A 15,956-nucleotide genomic window follows, 5' to 3' on the forward strand; every position below is an offset into this window, starting at 1 on the left:
TCCAGATGAGATGTTAAACCGAAGTATTGTCTATACATAACCATCAGCCATATTCTTATAAAATGGCGGAACAGGTTCAAGGAGCTGAATAACCTACTCCTTTTTCTATGTCTTTGAAACCCTAACCCTACCATGTTCGGGTGGACGTCAAAGTTTCCTTGACACTGTGTGAAAAGATAAATCCTCACCATCACCAGAAGGTTCAACTCATGTTGGGCTGTTTGGCTGAGAATTTACCTGCAAGTCAGTGCGCTTCTCAGCAGTTACTGTGAAGCAGTGAGATGTTTCCATATTCTGTGTTAAACGAAAGGCTTATTATTACTATTATTATGTTCTGCGTAATGCACGTAGTTGTAGATGTTGGGTTGCGGTTGCTGAAGGCTTGGCCACCGATGGTGGGGTGGTTGAGGTGCGGGAGCGAGCAGACGAGGCGAGCAGCGGAGGCAAGCAGGTAGGAAACCATCAGAGAGATGGAGAGGTGCTGGACTGTGGGTTTGTTGTCGTCGTGAAGGGTGAGGAGCTTGAAGTTGATTCATTGGGAATTTGGGAGCCAGCAGAGCCCGGCGAGGCCTGGGTCAGCGACGTACTGAGATTGGAGTTGGGGAGTAGTTTTTGATGATGTAGAGGTTGCGGACAGTGGAACTGGGGAGACGGGCGAGGAATGCGTTTGGGGAAGTTGAGTCGTGTTGGTTGGATGTATTCAGGAATCTTTATTGCTTTAAAAAGTTGACTTTGCAGCACTTGCCTTCGCCTGCCCCAGCGCATCGCCGTGATGCAGATTAGATACAGACAGGAATACTCTGAGCGCACATGTCAGCACGATTCAAAGGTCACACCTCTGTTGTCTTCACCGAATTGATGCTTAACTAACCTCTGTGTGTGGGCTGTTTATTGTGCAGGTAATAGCCCCACCTGACTAAATCACCACGGCATGAAATGCTGCAGAACAGATTAAAGAACCCAGTGGATCTCATTGCTGAGTATGTGTGTGTGATAGAATACATGGGGAGGAGGCAGGCGGGGGGTAGGCAGGCAGGGGGCAGGCACGAGGTAGGCAGGGGTAGGCAGGGGGGTGGTAGGCAGGCAGGGGGCAGGCAGGCAGGGGGTAGGCAGGCAGGGGGCAGCCAGGCAGGGGGTAGCCAGGCAGGGGGCAGGCAGGCAGGGGGTAGGCAGGCAGGGGGTGGCAGGCGGGGGTAGGCAGGCGGGGGTAGCAGGCGGGGGTAGGCAGGCGGGGGGTAGCCAGGCAGGGGGTAGGCAGGGGGGGGTAGGCAGGCGGGGGGTAGCCAGGCAGGGGGAGGCAGGGGGGGGCAGGCAGGCAGGGGGTAGGCAGGAGGGGGTAGGCAGGGGGTAGGCAGGCAGGGGTAGGCAGGCAGGGGGCAGGCGGGGGGTAGGCAGGCAGGGAGGCAGGCAGGGGGCAGGCAGGGGGGGGAGGCAGGCAGGGGGTAGGCAGGGGGTGGGCAGGGGGTGGGCAGGGGTAGGCAGGGGGGGGCAGGTAGGAGGGGGTGGGCAGGGGTAGGCAGGGGGTAGGCAGGGGGGGCAGGTAGGCAGGGGGTGGCAGGGGGTAGGCGGGGGGCAGGTAGGCAGGGGTAGGCAGGGGGTAGGCAGGGGGGTGGGCAGGGGTGGGCAGGGGGTAGGCAGGGGTGGGCAGGGGGTAGGCAGGGGTGGGCAGGGGGTGGGCAGGGTGGGCAGGGGGTAGGCAGGGGTGGCAGGGGCGGTGGGCAGGGGGGGCAGGGTGGGCAGGGGGGCGGGCAGGGGGTAGGCAGGGGGTGGCAGGGGGCGGGCAGGGGGGGTGGGCAGGGGGGCGGGCAGGGGGTGGGCAGGGGGGGCGGGCAGGGGTAGGCAGGGGGTGGGCAGGGGGGGCGGGCAGGGGGTAGCAGGGGGTGGGCAGGGGGGGGGGCAGGGGGCGGTGGGCAGGGGGGCGGGCAGGGGGTGGGCAGGGGGGGCGGCAGGGGTAGGCAGGGTGGGCAGGGGGTGGGCAGGGGTGGGCAGGGGGTGGGCAGGGGGTGGCAGGGGGTGGGCAGGGGTGGGCAGGGGGCAGGTCGTGTCACCAACCTGAGGTAGTATTGGATTGCTGCAGTCGAGCCCGTTCTAAAAACATAAGCCGCTGGAAGTGATGTCGCCGTGAATTAAAGCTCCGGAGTTCGGCCGTTGTTTAGCTCAATGTCGCTTCTTACTGCTGAGCACGAGCGGTGAGATTTATCGTCACAACCAAACAATCATCCATCTTGTCCCCCCCTCTCCCCCCCCCACCCCCCCCCCCGGTGTGCTGGAAGGTGGTTTACGGGTGCGATGGAGCCGGCCTTACTGCGCACGCGAGTGTGGGAGCCCTGAGCGCGAATGAGCTCTGTCCCAGTGCTGGTTGGGGTTTTATGAACCCACTGCATTTGGTGAAGAAATCCATGGTGGAGGGGGAAGGCACGAGGGAGGGAGGGAGGGAGGGAGGAGATGAAGATTGCTTTTCCTTTGGGACCGGGCAGGCCTGTTCCTTGTGAGAACTGAAGGGTGTTTGAAGGGTGTCGTTAATAGGGTGGTGGTGGGAGGTGGGGGGGGGGGGGGGGGGGATCGTATCACCTCCTATTCCACACAGGACAGCGAGTGCGTTGTCCGATTCACTCAGCAGTAGACGCAGAGTGGGATGGCCTGTGATCGACCGTGAGGGCAGTTGGCAGGGAAGGGAGTCGAGAAGGAGTGGACCCCCTGAAACGTTCTTCAGCACCGCCCAGAAACTTGCAACCACGACCGTCAGTCCGCGTGTACGGTGCTTGTGACGTTCTCTGTGCGAAACCAACCCGAGCTCAACTTGTCGCTCCGTAAACGCTCCCGTGCGTCTCACTGTCCACGTCACTCTTATCGGGGCTCAGCCTGGGCTCAGCGCTCAGTTGGTAGCACTTTCGCCTCTCGAGTCGGAAGGTTGTGGGTCCAAGCCCCGCACTGGGACTTTGAAATCGCAGTCCAGGGCGATGCTCCAGTGCAGTGTCGGGGGGCGCTGGGTTGCTGTCGGCGTTATCCTTCTTGTGAGATACACGCCAGGGTCCTGTCTGTGCCTTTTCAAGTGGACGTTAAAGATCCTGAGGCGCTGTACAAAACGAGAAGGGAGTTTTTCTCTCTCTCCCGGTGTCCTGGCTGACAATCCCACCCGATTAAAATCGCTTGTTTACTTCACAGCTGTTCGTGGGATGTTGCTGTATTTGCCTGCATTTGCATAGTTGCTGTATTTGCCTGCAAAGCACACAGTCACTACACTTTGCAGGACATTCTGGGAAAAAGGCAAGCGCTGTATCAAATGCAAGGATTATTATTAGAGCGGAGAGTTTTATATGTAGAACAAGGGATCCGAGGGAGTGAGTTCCAGGCTGGAACCTAATGGGTGAGTTCTGACGTAGGACGACGGATCGTGGGAGGGAGACGCAGACTGAGTGATTTTATAAATAGAGTAATTGATCCTGGGAATGGGTTGAGGCTGGGTCGCTGGCTCTCAATTTTTATTTGGCGTTTAATTCCCGACAGACAATATCGAGCTTTATTTTCGCCAGTTGTGTTTGGGTGAATTTTTTTCTTTCGTTTCTTAGCGACCCGTAAAACGAGAGCGAAACGTGTTTTCGTCTGTGTCTGAGACGGGAGAGTGTCTGAGAGGGTCTGGCTGGTACCCGACCTGCTAGCTTCTCTCATTCGTCTCGCTGCTAATGCAGAGCAAATGCTTCGCACTGCAGTAAAAGCCAGTAAATATTTCACCAAAAGCTCAAGTGAAGTTCCACGCAGGGTTTTTTTTTTTAGACGGAGCGAGATGATGAGTGAATCACTGAGTAGCTTGTTCCCCTCTCTCTCTCTCTCTCTCTCTCTCTCTCTCTCCGTTATTGCTTGCTCTCTACTTGTGCTTTTCTGCCCTCTCCTCTCATCCCCTCTCTCCTTTTTTGGCTTCTTTTCTATCTCATTTCTGCGCTCTTCCTCTCTCCCTTACTTCTCTCTTTCTCTCTTCTCCCTCCGTCCTTTCCATTTCTCTCTCCCATTCTCTCGCACTCTCGCTTTCTCTGGCCGTGCAACGGGAACGTTAGGCTGCTGGTTACGGCGTGAGGGCGTTTTGCTCATCGAGACGAGAGCATTCACGAAAAATAACGGCGTTATTTTAATATCATTTCTAATTGTGTTTGAGAGGAGAGTGAGACCCTGGACAGGGGTGAATTTCGGGCCGGGCAATGTGTAGCTCGCGGGCGGGCGGGCGGGCGGGCGGGCGGACGGGCGAGATCCCTCGGTTTCAGGCTGAGAGTTCACATCAAGAGGGAAGATAGCCTTACCCTGCAGTTGGCTAAGGGCTTCCACTGTAACGGTCTGGAGTCCCGAGACCTCACTGTCATTACTTCTCAGTTACGAAATAATCAGTGCACTTACTGTCGCACTATCCTCCCGTCAGCCTCTCGAACTTTACTCCGAACCCCTGTACCTCGCCACCATCAAATGCCCCCTCCCCTCGCCTCCTCTCTCTCCCTCCTTCTCTCCGCGGGGCGATCTGTGGGGAAAGCCCTTTGAGACGTTTTGCCCGGCGTGAGAGCCGTGCTCTGTACCTGCGAGTGCCTGCGCCTCGTGTCGCTGTTTTCCTTTGGCTGTTGGGTTCACATTCATCTTCGCAGAAGAAACAGAATTTTTTTTAACAAAAAAAAAGGAACCGACTTTTTTTTTTTTTAAAAAAAAGGAACTGACTTTCGGAGTTCCGGGACCAGTCTCTCGCTCACTGACCCTTTGCTCCTTTCGCACGTTTTAGGGACTCGGTGCATTTAGGGACTTGGGGAGTCTGGTAGGGAAAATTTTCCTTGGTTCATCTGCCGTCCGAGTGGCTGTGTGCGCTGTGGCCGGGGACACTGATGGTGGCTTGCTGTTTGCTGTGGGTTTGAATCAGGGCAGTCAGTGGCTGTGGAAGGCGGTCGGGAGGTTTACCCTAGTGCGTGCGCAGATTGATTTGTTCCGAAGCGGAATTTCATCACGTGGTGCTGGAGTTGGCTCGTGACAAGCGAAACATACTTCTCTTCTGTGAAACGAAGTGGCATCGTCCTGCTTGCGCGGACCCAGGGTTTCTGTAAAAACTGCTGCCTTGGCTTTCCATAAAAGCTGCCGTCGGGGAACGCAGCGTCTCAGTCACCAGCGTTTCACAATATGCTGATTGCTGTGTGCATGGCCAGTGCTCAGCGACTTGTTTTCGGCCTGTGAGTACGAGTTAGTAATCGTGTGTGAGTGACTGTGACTGCTTGATAGTGTATGAGTGTAGGTTCTTTAACACTACACAGTTCTCTCCCCAGTTTAACACTCGCTTAATAATAATAATAATAATACTTGCATTTGAAACAGCGCCTTATCACGTCATTGAGACATCTCAAAGCGCGTCGCAGGATTTACTGTAAAGTTTTTTTTTTGACTGTGTATTTTGTACGTGAAACACGGCGGCCGATTGCACACAGCAGTGTCCCCAAAACAGCCACTGAGTGAGTGACCAAATTAATCTGGAGGATTGTTGGCCAGGACACCAGGAGAGAGAAACTTCCTTCTCTTTTCGAGCAGTGCTTTGGGACTTATAATAATAATAATAATAATTATAATAATAATCATCATCATTATCTTTGCATTTGATATAGCGGCGTAAGTAATAACCCGGTTATTAGTTGATTCCGTGTTTCCGTGGGTAATAATCCCTTCAAAAATAAATGATAATAATCCTTGCGTTTGATACAGCACTTTTCAAGTCTTCTAAACGTCTCAAAGCGCTTCACAGAATATATTGTAAAGTGAATTGACTATATTTTGCTTCCAGTATCTGGCTTTTAAACTTGCCAATCGGTGTGGTGTCCTGGGATGAGCACGTTCCACATTTTCTGTGTAAAGAGTGTTTTCTGATTTAATTTCTCACTCTAATGCCCCTTGTTTTGGATCCTGCACAACTGGGAAGAGTTCTCTATTCTATCCAGCTCGATATTTTATGTACAATCCTAACACTCGGCCCTGCCCCTTAATCTCCTCGTATCTGGTGAAAATAATAATCCTTGCATCTGATATAGTGTCTTATCACATCAGAGCATCACAAAACCTTTGAGGGTTTTTTCTATAAAGTGTAGTGACTGTATTTCTTGGCAAACACAGCAGCCAATTTACGCACAGCAATGGACCACAAACAACTGTGAAGCGAGTCACCAATTGTATCTGGGGCATTGTTGGCCAGGACACTGGGGGAAATTCTCTTCTATTTTCCAATAGCGCCATTGGGTCTGTAATATCCCCCGAACGGGGTACACGTGGGGATTGAATTCGCAACCTTCGAGGAGCGAGTGAGCCATCTGAGCCGGGCTGCCACCTTGCAGTTTGCCGTGTAAAGCAGTCAGAGCAAAGAGAGCTTTGGCCTGTGTCCAGCCCGTATGCTCCTCGCACCAATGTGTGATATTTCTATTCCCAATGCTACTCATCCTTGGGGATTCTACGCATCCCATGATAAAAATCCTTTGCTCTTGATATCACAATAATCCTTACAAATGATCACCGCGCTGGGAGGATGTCTCAAAGCACTTCACGATATCGCACTGTAAAATGTGGTGACTGTATTTTGTGGGCAAACGAGGCGGCCAATTTGCGCGCAGTATCGTCCCGCAAACAGCCATGAAGTGATCGATCAATTTATACCATCTGTTGGTTAGTACAGACACCAGGAAGTGTGCCTTTACATGGAGGGCAGCCCGCTGCTGGGACAGGGAGGGCGGTTTGAGGCCAGAGAATGGAGAGACTGGTGCCGTAGAGGCAGGTAGCCACGCCACGCCACGCTAAGCCATCGATTGGGCTTCCAGGAGAGAGACTGGGAGGAGACAAAGGCAAGTGAGGTTGAGCAGGGAAAGAGTTAATGGTCTGGTATCATGTCCCCGGCAATTAGCTGTGTAGCCCTTTGCTATCAGAATGAATCAAAGGCTGTGCTGAGGCGGCTGATTTGTGTCTGACCCGCGCTGTGCTGCACAATAACTGCAGAGAGACCTACGTGGTGAGGCTGTGACACACGGTAAGGTGGAGTGGGGTGAGGGGGGGGCGGTGGGGGGAGAGAGTACCTATTTATGTTATTTATTTCCCTTTTTATCCAGAGGCCTTCGCAGCTACCAGTGTCAGAGGTCATCCTTCCGTCTCTTGAGAAGTCAATCAAATGTGCCTTTAGCGACGAGGATTGTGCTCTCTGAGGTTACACAAAAGGCTGTGTTCAACCTGGACACAGCGCTCACCACAAGCCCCCGAACGAGCCTGGTGTTTCTGGTTTTAAATCTCTCTCCGCAGTCACTGGGGGCCAGGATTCTTCCCACTGGGCTCCTGTCAACCCTACACCCAAAGCCCAAACTGGTAGGGTGGTGTTAAACAGGACGAACAATGGGAAGATTGCCCGACAGGGTTGACAATGGCAAGTTCTGAAGTCTCAGCTGGTTAAATTCCAGCAGTTACACCCCCCCTACCCCCACCAACCCTCCTCTCTGGCCAAACTGTGCCCAATACACACTGAGATTAGGTAAAACGGAGAGAGAGAGGGAGGGAGGGAGAGCGAGAGAGTAAGCACATTCCATTCCAGATAGAGAGATTTTCGTGTGTAGGTGACACTCAAATGTGGAGCTCTGTCTGGTTTGGATACTCTTAATCATGGCGATGGATTTCTGTGTATGCCAGACACCCACCCCCCTCCCCCCCACCACCAAAATATAAAAAAATTAAATCAAACTTGTATTTGATAAAAGTGCCCTAAATGATTGGAACATTTCTAAGTACGTTATAGATCCTGGTCCTCATTTTCAAAGCTCTCTATGGCCTTGTTCCACTCTACCTCTGCGACCTCCTTGCCCCATACCAACCTGCCCTCTCCCTTCGCTCAGCGGGCTCCGGCCTGCTTCACATCCCCCGCCTCGCCCGCTCCACCATTGGCGGTCAGGCCTTCAGGCACTCTGCCCCCACCCTCTGAAACTCCATCCCACAGTCCCTCTGTCTCAACCCCTCCCTTACCTCCTTCAAGACCCATCTCAAGTCCCTCCTCTTCAACCGTGCCCTCGATCACCCTCCTTCCCCCTCTGTCCTCCACCCTCCCCGATCCTGACCCCCAGCTCGGGTCCGAAACACTGATTGTCCAGCGTCTTGGGACGTCCCCCCGACCTGAAAGGCGCTATACAAATGTAATCTTGTTGTATAGGATGTTTGTAGGCAAACAAGACAGCTTTCTTCCCCTCTCTCACGAACGCCCCTCACGCAGGGTAGAGTCCCAAAGCGCTTGACGGTGGCGGAGCACGATGCTGAGGAGAAGTGACCCTAGGCAAGGTTGAGGAGGAAGGTCTTCAGGCGCGACATGAATCAGACTAGTGCAGTCCCACTAAGGTGGATGAGAGAGGAGATGAGTTAACTAACGTTAACTAATCCAACCATTAACATGGAGGGGAAGGTGGGGCTGTGGAAACAATGATGGAATATATACACTGGCGCAGGTTGATTGGGGAGAATGGCCTGTTTGTGAGCTCTCTAGATTCTGTGTTTAAACCCTCCTGGACCGGGCTGTGAAGTGAATGAAGTGAGCTTTTGTGCTGGTTGAACGTGAGTGGTGGGAGACACTGCCCAGGACAAATCCCAACACTAATGTCAGGCCAGAAGGGGGTGGGAAGGGGAAGCTCGATCCCACAACCTCCGGACCTGGAGGTGAGAGTGGCGTTGACTGAGCCAGGCCAGGCTGACACTGAGGATTAGATTTGTTGCCTGACCAGCGGAGAAAAAAAAAAACAGCATTAAAATACTTGGGGTAAAGATAGTGAGCCGTAGAACACTGGGAATGTGAAACGTAGAGCATCACCATGGCTCAGTGAGTAGCAATCTCGCCTGGAGTGAGTCAGAGGTTGTGAGTTAGTGTCCCACGTCACAGCTCACAGTTGCCGGAGATGCCGACCTTTGGCTGAGACATTAAACCAAGGTCCTGTCTATGCCCGACTCAGGTGGACGTTAAATATCCCACTATTCGAAAAGTGAAGGGAGTTTCTCCCAGTGTCTTGGGTGACAGTGGATTTTGTTGGGGGTTGGGGGGGGAGGCAGTGGGGTGTCCCCGATAAGCCTAGGAGAGGGGATGAGGTATTTATTGATGCTTGATGTACTCAGAATGGGGCGGTGGGGGTGGGGGTTAATTCACTTGAGTGCTCAGTTGGGATGCGAAAGCTTCCAAACCAGCCCGTGGTCCCTTGTCACCTCTCCCACGGGATGGAGTCTGACCCCAGACTCCCGCTCACTCCCTAAATGCTTTCACGCGAGAGAGACCTGGGTTTGATTCCCGGGCGGGCGGGACGAAACGCTAGGCAAGTTCCTTCCTCCGCACGCCCCTGCTTACCCAGCAGTAAATAGGAACCCGGTTGTTAAGTCGATTGGCGGATGGCTCTTCCGGGGGGGGGGGGTAATAATAATCCATTCAAAAAGAAATAATAATAACAATTTGGTCGCTCAATCCACTACGGTTTGTGGAACACCGCTGTGCGCAATTGTCTAGCGCGGTTTCGTCCGCAAGATACACAAGTCAATTCGCTTTCCAGTACGTTCTGAGAAGCACTTTGAGACATCACAAAGGTGTGATTAGGCGCTCTATCAAATGCAAGGATTGTCGTTATAACATTCCTCCTCGGCCAGGATCTTATCTCTGTAAATCCCTTTTTTTTAAAAAAAAACCAATTTACAGGCTTTTGCTGCGATTGCGGGTTTGTGGCCGAGAATTCCACATCTCCCCCTCCCTCCCTCCCTCCCTCCCTCCCTCTCCCTCCCTCCGTCCCTCTGTGGGGAGCAATGCTCTGAAACCTGCCCTTTCATTCCTTTTGCAAAGGAATTACATTTGTCAGACTTAAAGCCTCCTCCTTTCTGGGTTTGGTGGGATCGAGGTCAGCCCCAAAGGTCAATGCTAACACAGCAGCTGCTTTCTCCGAAGGCCCTTTCGGCGATGCTGCTTCCCAGCTTGGCTGTCTGCGGGAAGTTGCTGAGCGTAAATCGGCCGCCACATTTCGCCCACAGAATACACAGTCGCCGCGCTTAAAGAATTATATAGTGCGTAACTCATCGCCTCATTCCTCGCCAGGCTCCACTGGCTCCCCGTCTCCAAAAGGATTTATTTCAAGATCCTTGCACTCAAATGCAAACCTCTTCACGCCCTAGCAATTTCCTATCTCTCTCTCTCTCTCTCTCTGATCTGCTCATACTCACTCCTCTGCCCACCCCCCCACACCCGCCTGCCTGTGCCCCCCCCCCCCAACCCCCTTTTGTTCAACTAACGCAGACCTGCTGTGCATCCCCCACCCTGTTGTCCGCACCACCATCAGTGACCAAGCCTTTAGCCGCTATGACCCTCACCTCTGGAACGACTTGCCTCTGTCCCTCCCACCGCGCCCCCCTCCTTAAATCCTACTCCTCTACCCTACGGTTTGCTGTACTTTGTATTATTTAATATTTTACATTCTCTACTTCATTCTTCATATATACTTCTATATTCTTCGTTCCTCGTCACTTCCCAGGCACTCTCTGTATCAGTCTTGTAATGAAAGTCAGTGTTGGGTATGCCTTGTGCGACCCTATAATGTATTCAAACTATAGAGACAATCCACTTTATAGTATATTCTTTGAAGCGCTTTGAGACATCTCGAAGACGTGATAAGGTGCTATATCAAATGCAAAGATTATTATTATGTCCTGTGGACATATACTCGGACGATACATAACATGACCAGGAACCTGAGTGGGCTTTGCCCTCCCTAACCCTGGTAAGGTCCAGGTGGGTGGGGGTTAGATCAATTTAATCTCTCCACGCAGCCCCGGCTGAGACCATCAACTCAGCTCGAACCGAGATTTGAACCAGGGAGACCGTGCTCCGAGGGCTTACTTGCTTAATCCCATTCAGTATCACACATCTCAGTGCAAGATCCCTTTAGGCTGGAGAGCCCCAGCTCATCCCATCGTTCCTCATGGCTCATCCCTCTAACACCAGGGATCAGGGAGCTCAAGGGCCAGCAGATTGTGGATTGTCTGTTGAAAGACACGAGCCACGTGGCCTCCTCATGTCCCCTGTGCGCGAGTGGTGCGCGAGTGGTTCGCGCATACATAGGCGTACGAGTAAGTGCGTGAGTGGATGGGCGCGTATCGCTCCTCACCCGCACTGACACCCTGAACCTAAACAGCCCCAAAAGGTTGGGTGCATTTATGCAGCATCTTCAGGAAAAGAGAAATATCTCGGAAGCGTTTGTATAGAATGAGATCAATTGGAAGTGAAGTGAAAGTTGTTACGGAAGGTGAACGCGGAAGCTGCTGTGCTCCGGCGACATCCCATAAATAATAGCGAGGGGAGTAGCCAGCGAGCTCCCTCGGCCTCCAACCCCCCTACTGACTGCTCGCTTGTTACACTCGGAGCCTCAGGAAACCAGTTCCTCAGTTTGTGCGAAACACAACACAGGACCTCTCTGGTGCTTTTGGCTTGTGGTTTATACAAACCGAATTGAGCTTCCGTCTAACCCTCGCTGTAGTTACTGCTCACAGAGAGAGAACACGCTAACTCTCTTCCCCCTCCCCCCCCTTACCACCACCACACACGCACACACACACGCACACACACACACACGCATATATACATACACAGGGAGACCTTAAAAAGTCATGGTACTTTTGCAACGTCTTAAAGAAATGATTTTGTTTCAGATAATAGGGCAGTTATCACAACTTTTTGGTCACTGTGTGTATGTACGTGCGTATATAATACATATATATAATGGGGTCCAGGGCATCTGACCACAAAAACAAGTTGTAAACGATTTTGCTCCTCCTTGTGTTGTAAGAACAGCTGGAATCAGGACTTATGTTGGTCGGTAACTGGAGGCCGTCAATTTCTGATAGTTAAATTGCAATTTAGGATAGTCAAGCACTCCGGGACGCAACCCCACGTGAAGGGCGATATATAAATGCAAGTTGCTGTTGTGGTTAGCGAACGGGGAAATGGGGAGGTTAGGAGCGTTGCTTTTCATGGGAGTGGTTAGGGTCTGGAATGCCCTGGCAACGCTGGTTGAGGCAGAATTCATATTCGCTTGCAAAAGGGAACGAGATAAATACCTAAAAGGAAGGCAACTCTAGGGATATGGAGAGAGGGAGAGAGAGGGAGAGAGAGAGAGAGAGATAGTGTGAGGGGCGCTATATAAATGCAAGTTGTTGTTGATCTGGGGAAAGGGCAGGGAAAAGGATTGCTAATGGATGGGCTGAATGGCCGCCTTCAGTGCTGTAAATTTCTATGGCTCGATATTCGATACGAAATCCACGTCGGCTTTTATTCCCCGGTTCCTGAAGGCCTGACTCCGAGGGTAGAGCGCCTGACGGCCGCGGGGGATTTCTATAATGAGTCGTTTCCCCCACCTCACACCGAGGAGGGTCTGCAATGGAAGGGGGAAGGGGGTGAGGTTGGTGGGGTGGGGGGGGGGGAAGAAGCATTAGCTGGGCCTTTACGGAGTGACTTTGGTTACAGTCTGGGGAAGGTGACCACAAGAGTACAAAGACCAGACGGTGTATAGTGGGGGCGGGGAGGGAGCGAGGGAGCGAGGGAGGGAGGGAGGGAGGGAGGAGGGAAAGGATGCTGCAGCCTGACATGTTCGCTGGCTGACAGCTCTGCTCCTGAGGGTAGGTCTCTCTCTCTCTCTCTCTCTTTGTTCCTCTGGTGTTTGCTCTTGGGTCACATCCTGCGTTGCCTGGCGGCGGCTTATAATTCCCGATGTGCGCGTGTACTGAGCACTTTGATACCCCCCCCCCCCCATCCCCACCCCCCACCCCCGTTTCCCCCTGGTGAAAGGCACTGTGCGAGTCGTGTCTTGTGTGTGCGTGTGCGCGTGTTGTGTGAGAGAGATGTGTGTGTGTGTGTGTGTGTTTATGTGTGCGTATATGTGTTGTGCCCGGTGCCTCTGTGTGGGAGACCACTGACCCAGAATGACTGAGAGAAGCCACCGCACAGCTCCCGGCAGCCCGAGCACTCTGTGCGCTAAAATATTAAACGTCCTCCCCGTCCCCCTCCCCTTCCCCCAGCCACTGCAGCTCAGGCCTCAGTTAACCCATCAAAAGCCAGTTCAATGGTTCCTTTGAAAAGCCCCTTCTCCCCCTTCCCGCGCTGTCACTTTTGGAGTGTCATAATAGTAATAATTTCTCCATTTGGTGTGAATAATATAATAATCCCTGCGTTTGATACAGCACCTTATCACATCTTCGAGGGGTCGCAAAGCGCTTCACAGAATATACTGCAACACGAATTGACTGTGTACGTTGTGAGCGAAACGCAGCGGCCACTTGCGGACAGCAGCGTCCCGCAAACAGCCGTGGATCGAACAACCAAATGATTAATTTATTTCGAAGGGATTATTGCCCCCGGAGAAGCGATCCGCCAATCGACTAATAATCGGGTTCCGACTCGCTGTTAGGTAAACAAAGGCGTGTGGAGTAAGGAAACTTGCCCGACATTTCGCTCCGCCCAGGGAATCAATCCCGGGTCCGCTCGCTTGTGAGGCGAGTGCTCTAACCACTAAGGTACAGGACCTGCCATGTGGAAAGGCGTGGGGGGAGTGACCAATTCTTTATTCGAGGGATTGTTGGCCGGGACACCGGAAGAGAGAAATGTCCTTCTCTTTTCCAACAGTGCCGTGGGATCTTTAATGTTCAACTGAACAGGCAGATGGGACCTTCGTTTTAACGTCTCATCTGAAGGACGGGACCTCCAGCAATGCACAACACCCTCAGCAGTGCATTATTGGAGTGTTAGCTTAGACCCTTGTGAGTTGGAAGTCCTGACGTGGGATTTGAACCCACAGCCTTCTGACTCAGAGGTCAGACTGTTTTGTGGGCAGATGTAGCAGCCAAAACGCACACGGTAACATTCCACAAAACAGCCACGAGTGACCATTTTTTATTTGGGGGATTTGTTTGTTTAATATGATTCCCTCCCCCCCCCCCCCCCTCTCTGTAAATCAGTGAAGAGGCACGAGGGCAGAGCATTGGGATGAAAAGATCAGGAAAGTTCGAATAACCTGGTGGGACAGGCGAGGTGTCCTGAATGGGCTCCTGTTCCTGTTCACGTACGTTCTTAATACAGTCGGGGGTTTATAATTCTAATAATAGAATTTGATATCCTTCCTTATCGCTGATGTATCAAAAGTGTGTGTGAGAGAGTATGTATGTGTGTGTGTGTGTGTGTGAGAGAGAGTCTGCGACAAAGAGTCTGTGTGTGAGAGTGTATGTGTTTGAGACACTGAGTGTGTGTGAGAGAGACTGCGTGTGAGTGACACTGTGATTGTTTTGCTGTCCGAGTTTCTGACCTCTGTCCTGACGATTGCTGCGTGTTTTGCAGGAAGCCCAGACTGACCAGGACACAAAGTGCCTTCACACCGGTGTCATTGGCTCCTCCCTTCACAGGTAAACTACGCTAAATGTATTCTCGTCTGACATTGGGGGGACCTGATTGAATGCCGCCCAGTGATGTGTGTGGGGACGGGGGGAGGGTGGAAACGCAGTCGTACGAGACGGAAGAGTCTCTCTGCCGTCTCGCTCCCTCCTTTGCCTCCTTCAAGACCCGTCTCGAGACTCTCCTCTTCGACCGTGCCTTCCCCCTGTCCTCCGCCCTCCCCGATCCCGACCCCCAGCTCGGGTCCGAAACACTGATTGTCCAGGGCCTTGGGCGGTCCTCCCGACGTGAAAGGCGCTGTACAAATGTCATTTTGTTGTTGGTGGTGGTGGTGGTGAGGGAGTGCGAGGGTGTTGACAAACAGATTATATTTGTACAGCGCCTTTCACGTTGGGAGGACGTCCCGAGGCGCTGGAGGAGACGAGCGAAGTCTGGGACTGGCCTGAGCGGAGCTGACAGTGAGGGTCCGGGCACTCCACTGACCCAGACGATGCCAGGGGCTGGGTGGGGCCGGTTGGAATCCATTCGGTAACTGACCTGTGTCTCTCTCGCTCTCACCAACAGGAGAGACCGTGTCCCTCGTGGATCTGGACATTTCCCGGCGAGGACCCCCCTCATCTCATCCGCCCACTCCCCCTCCCCCTCCCCGCAGGAGCCTGAGTCTGCTAGGTACAGCGTACTGAGCGTCTCACACAGAGAGAGACCTGTGTGTGTGTGTTTCTGTGTGTCTCTCCTTCTGTGTGTGTCTGTGTGTGTGTGTCTGTCTCTCTCTTTGTCTCTCTATGTTTGTGTTGTGTGTGTGTGTGTGTCTGTCTCGTCTCTCTGTGTTTGTGTGTGTGTGTGTGTCTCGCTCTTTCTGCATGTGTGTGTGTGTGTATATCTTTCTCTATCTGTCTTTCTGTCTGTCTTTATCTCTCTCGCTCTGTGTGTGTTATTGTGTGTGTGTGTGTCTCTCTCGCTCTGTGTGTGTTATTGTGTGTGTGTGTGTCTCTCTCGCTCTGTGTGTGTGTGTGTGTGCGCGCATGTCACCATGTGACTTTGTCTCTTACTTTGTGTTTCTCTCTCCTAGGATGTGTTTGTGTTTTTCTTCTCCCCCCCCCCTCTCTCTCTCTTTCTCTCCTCCCACTCATTTTCTCCTCCTCTATTTCCTTCGCTCTCTCTGACTCCATCTCTCCCGACGTGTGCGCGGAGGTGGCGAGTGGGTGGGGGGGGGTTTCTTTTGCTGTTTAACATCCATGCACATCTCAGCCTCCTTTCCTGTACCTTTGTCTATTTCTCTTTTTTGTATTTAAAAAAACCTCTTTTTATTTTGTTTTGATTTTCTCTTCTTTTAATCTCCTCACGTCCTCCTTGACTTGCTCCTATCTCTACCCACAGTAGAGAGCCATGACCTGCTGCTGATTTACCTGGTCTCCAGAGCAGTACAATTTTGTTTTGGTCAGCCTGGTGTCTTGACCCATCAACATGCTTGAGAGTCACCAAACCAAACTGAGAATTCCCTGGATCCCGCTTGCACATGGAAATCCCA

General features: G+C 52.6%; 1 protein-coding gene across 1 annotated transcript in view; it reads left to right on the forward strand.

Annotated features, from left to right (window-relative positions):
* The window catches only part of socs7 (suppressor of cytokine signaling 7), a 37,880-nt gene that overhangs the window by 3,858 nt on the left and 18,066 nt on the right, over window positions 1-15,956 (forward strand). Inside the window, exons 3-4 of the mRNA XM_042343434.1 lie at window positions 14,375-14,439; window positions 14,993-15,097. Coding sequence (XP_042199368.1) covers window positions 14,375-14,439; window positions 14,993-15,097 — 170 coding nt within the window. The remainder of the gene's footprint in view (window positions 1-14,374; window positions 14,440-14,992; window positions 15,098-15,956) is intronic.

Source organism: Callorhinchus milii, unplaced genomic scaffold, assembly GCF_018977255.1.
Source record: "Callorhinchus milii isolate IMCB2004 unplaced genomic scaffold, IMCB_Cmil_1.0 Scaffold23, whole genome shotgun sequence".
NCBI lineage: Eukaryota > Metazoa > Chordata > Chondrichthyes > Chimaeriformes > Callorhinchidae > Callorhinchus > Callorhinchus milii.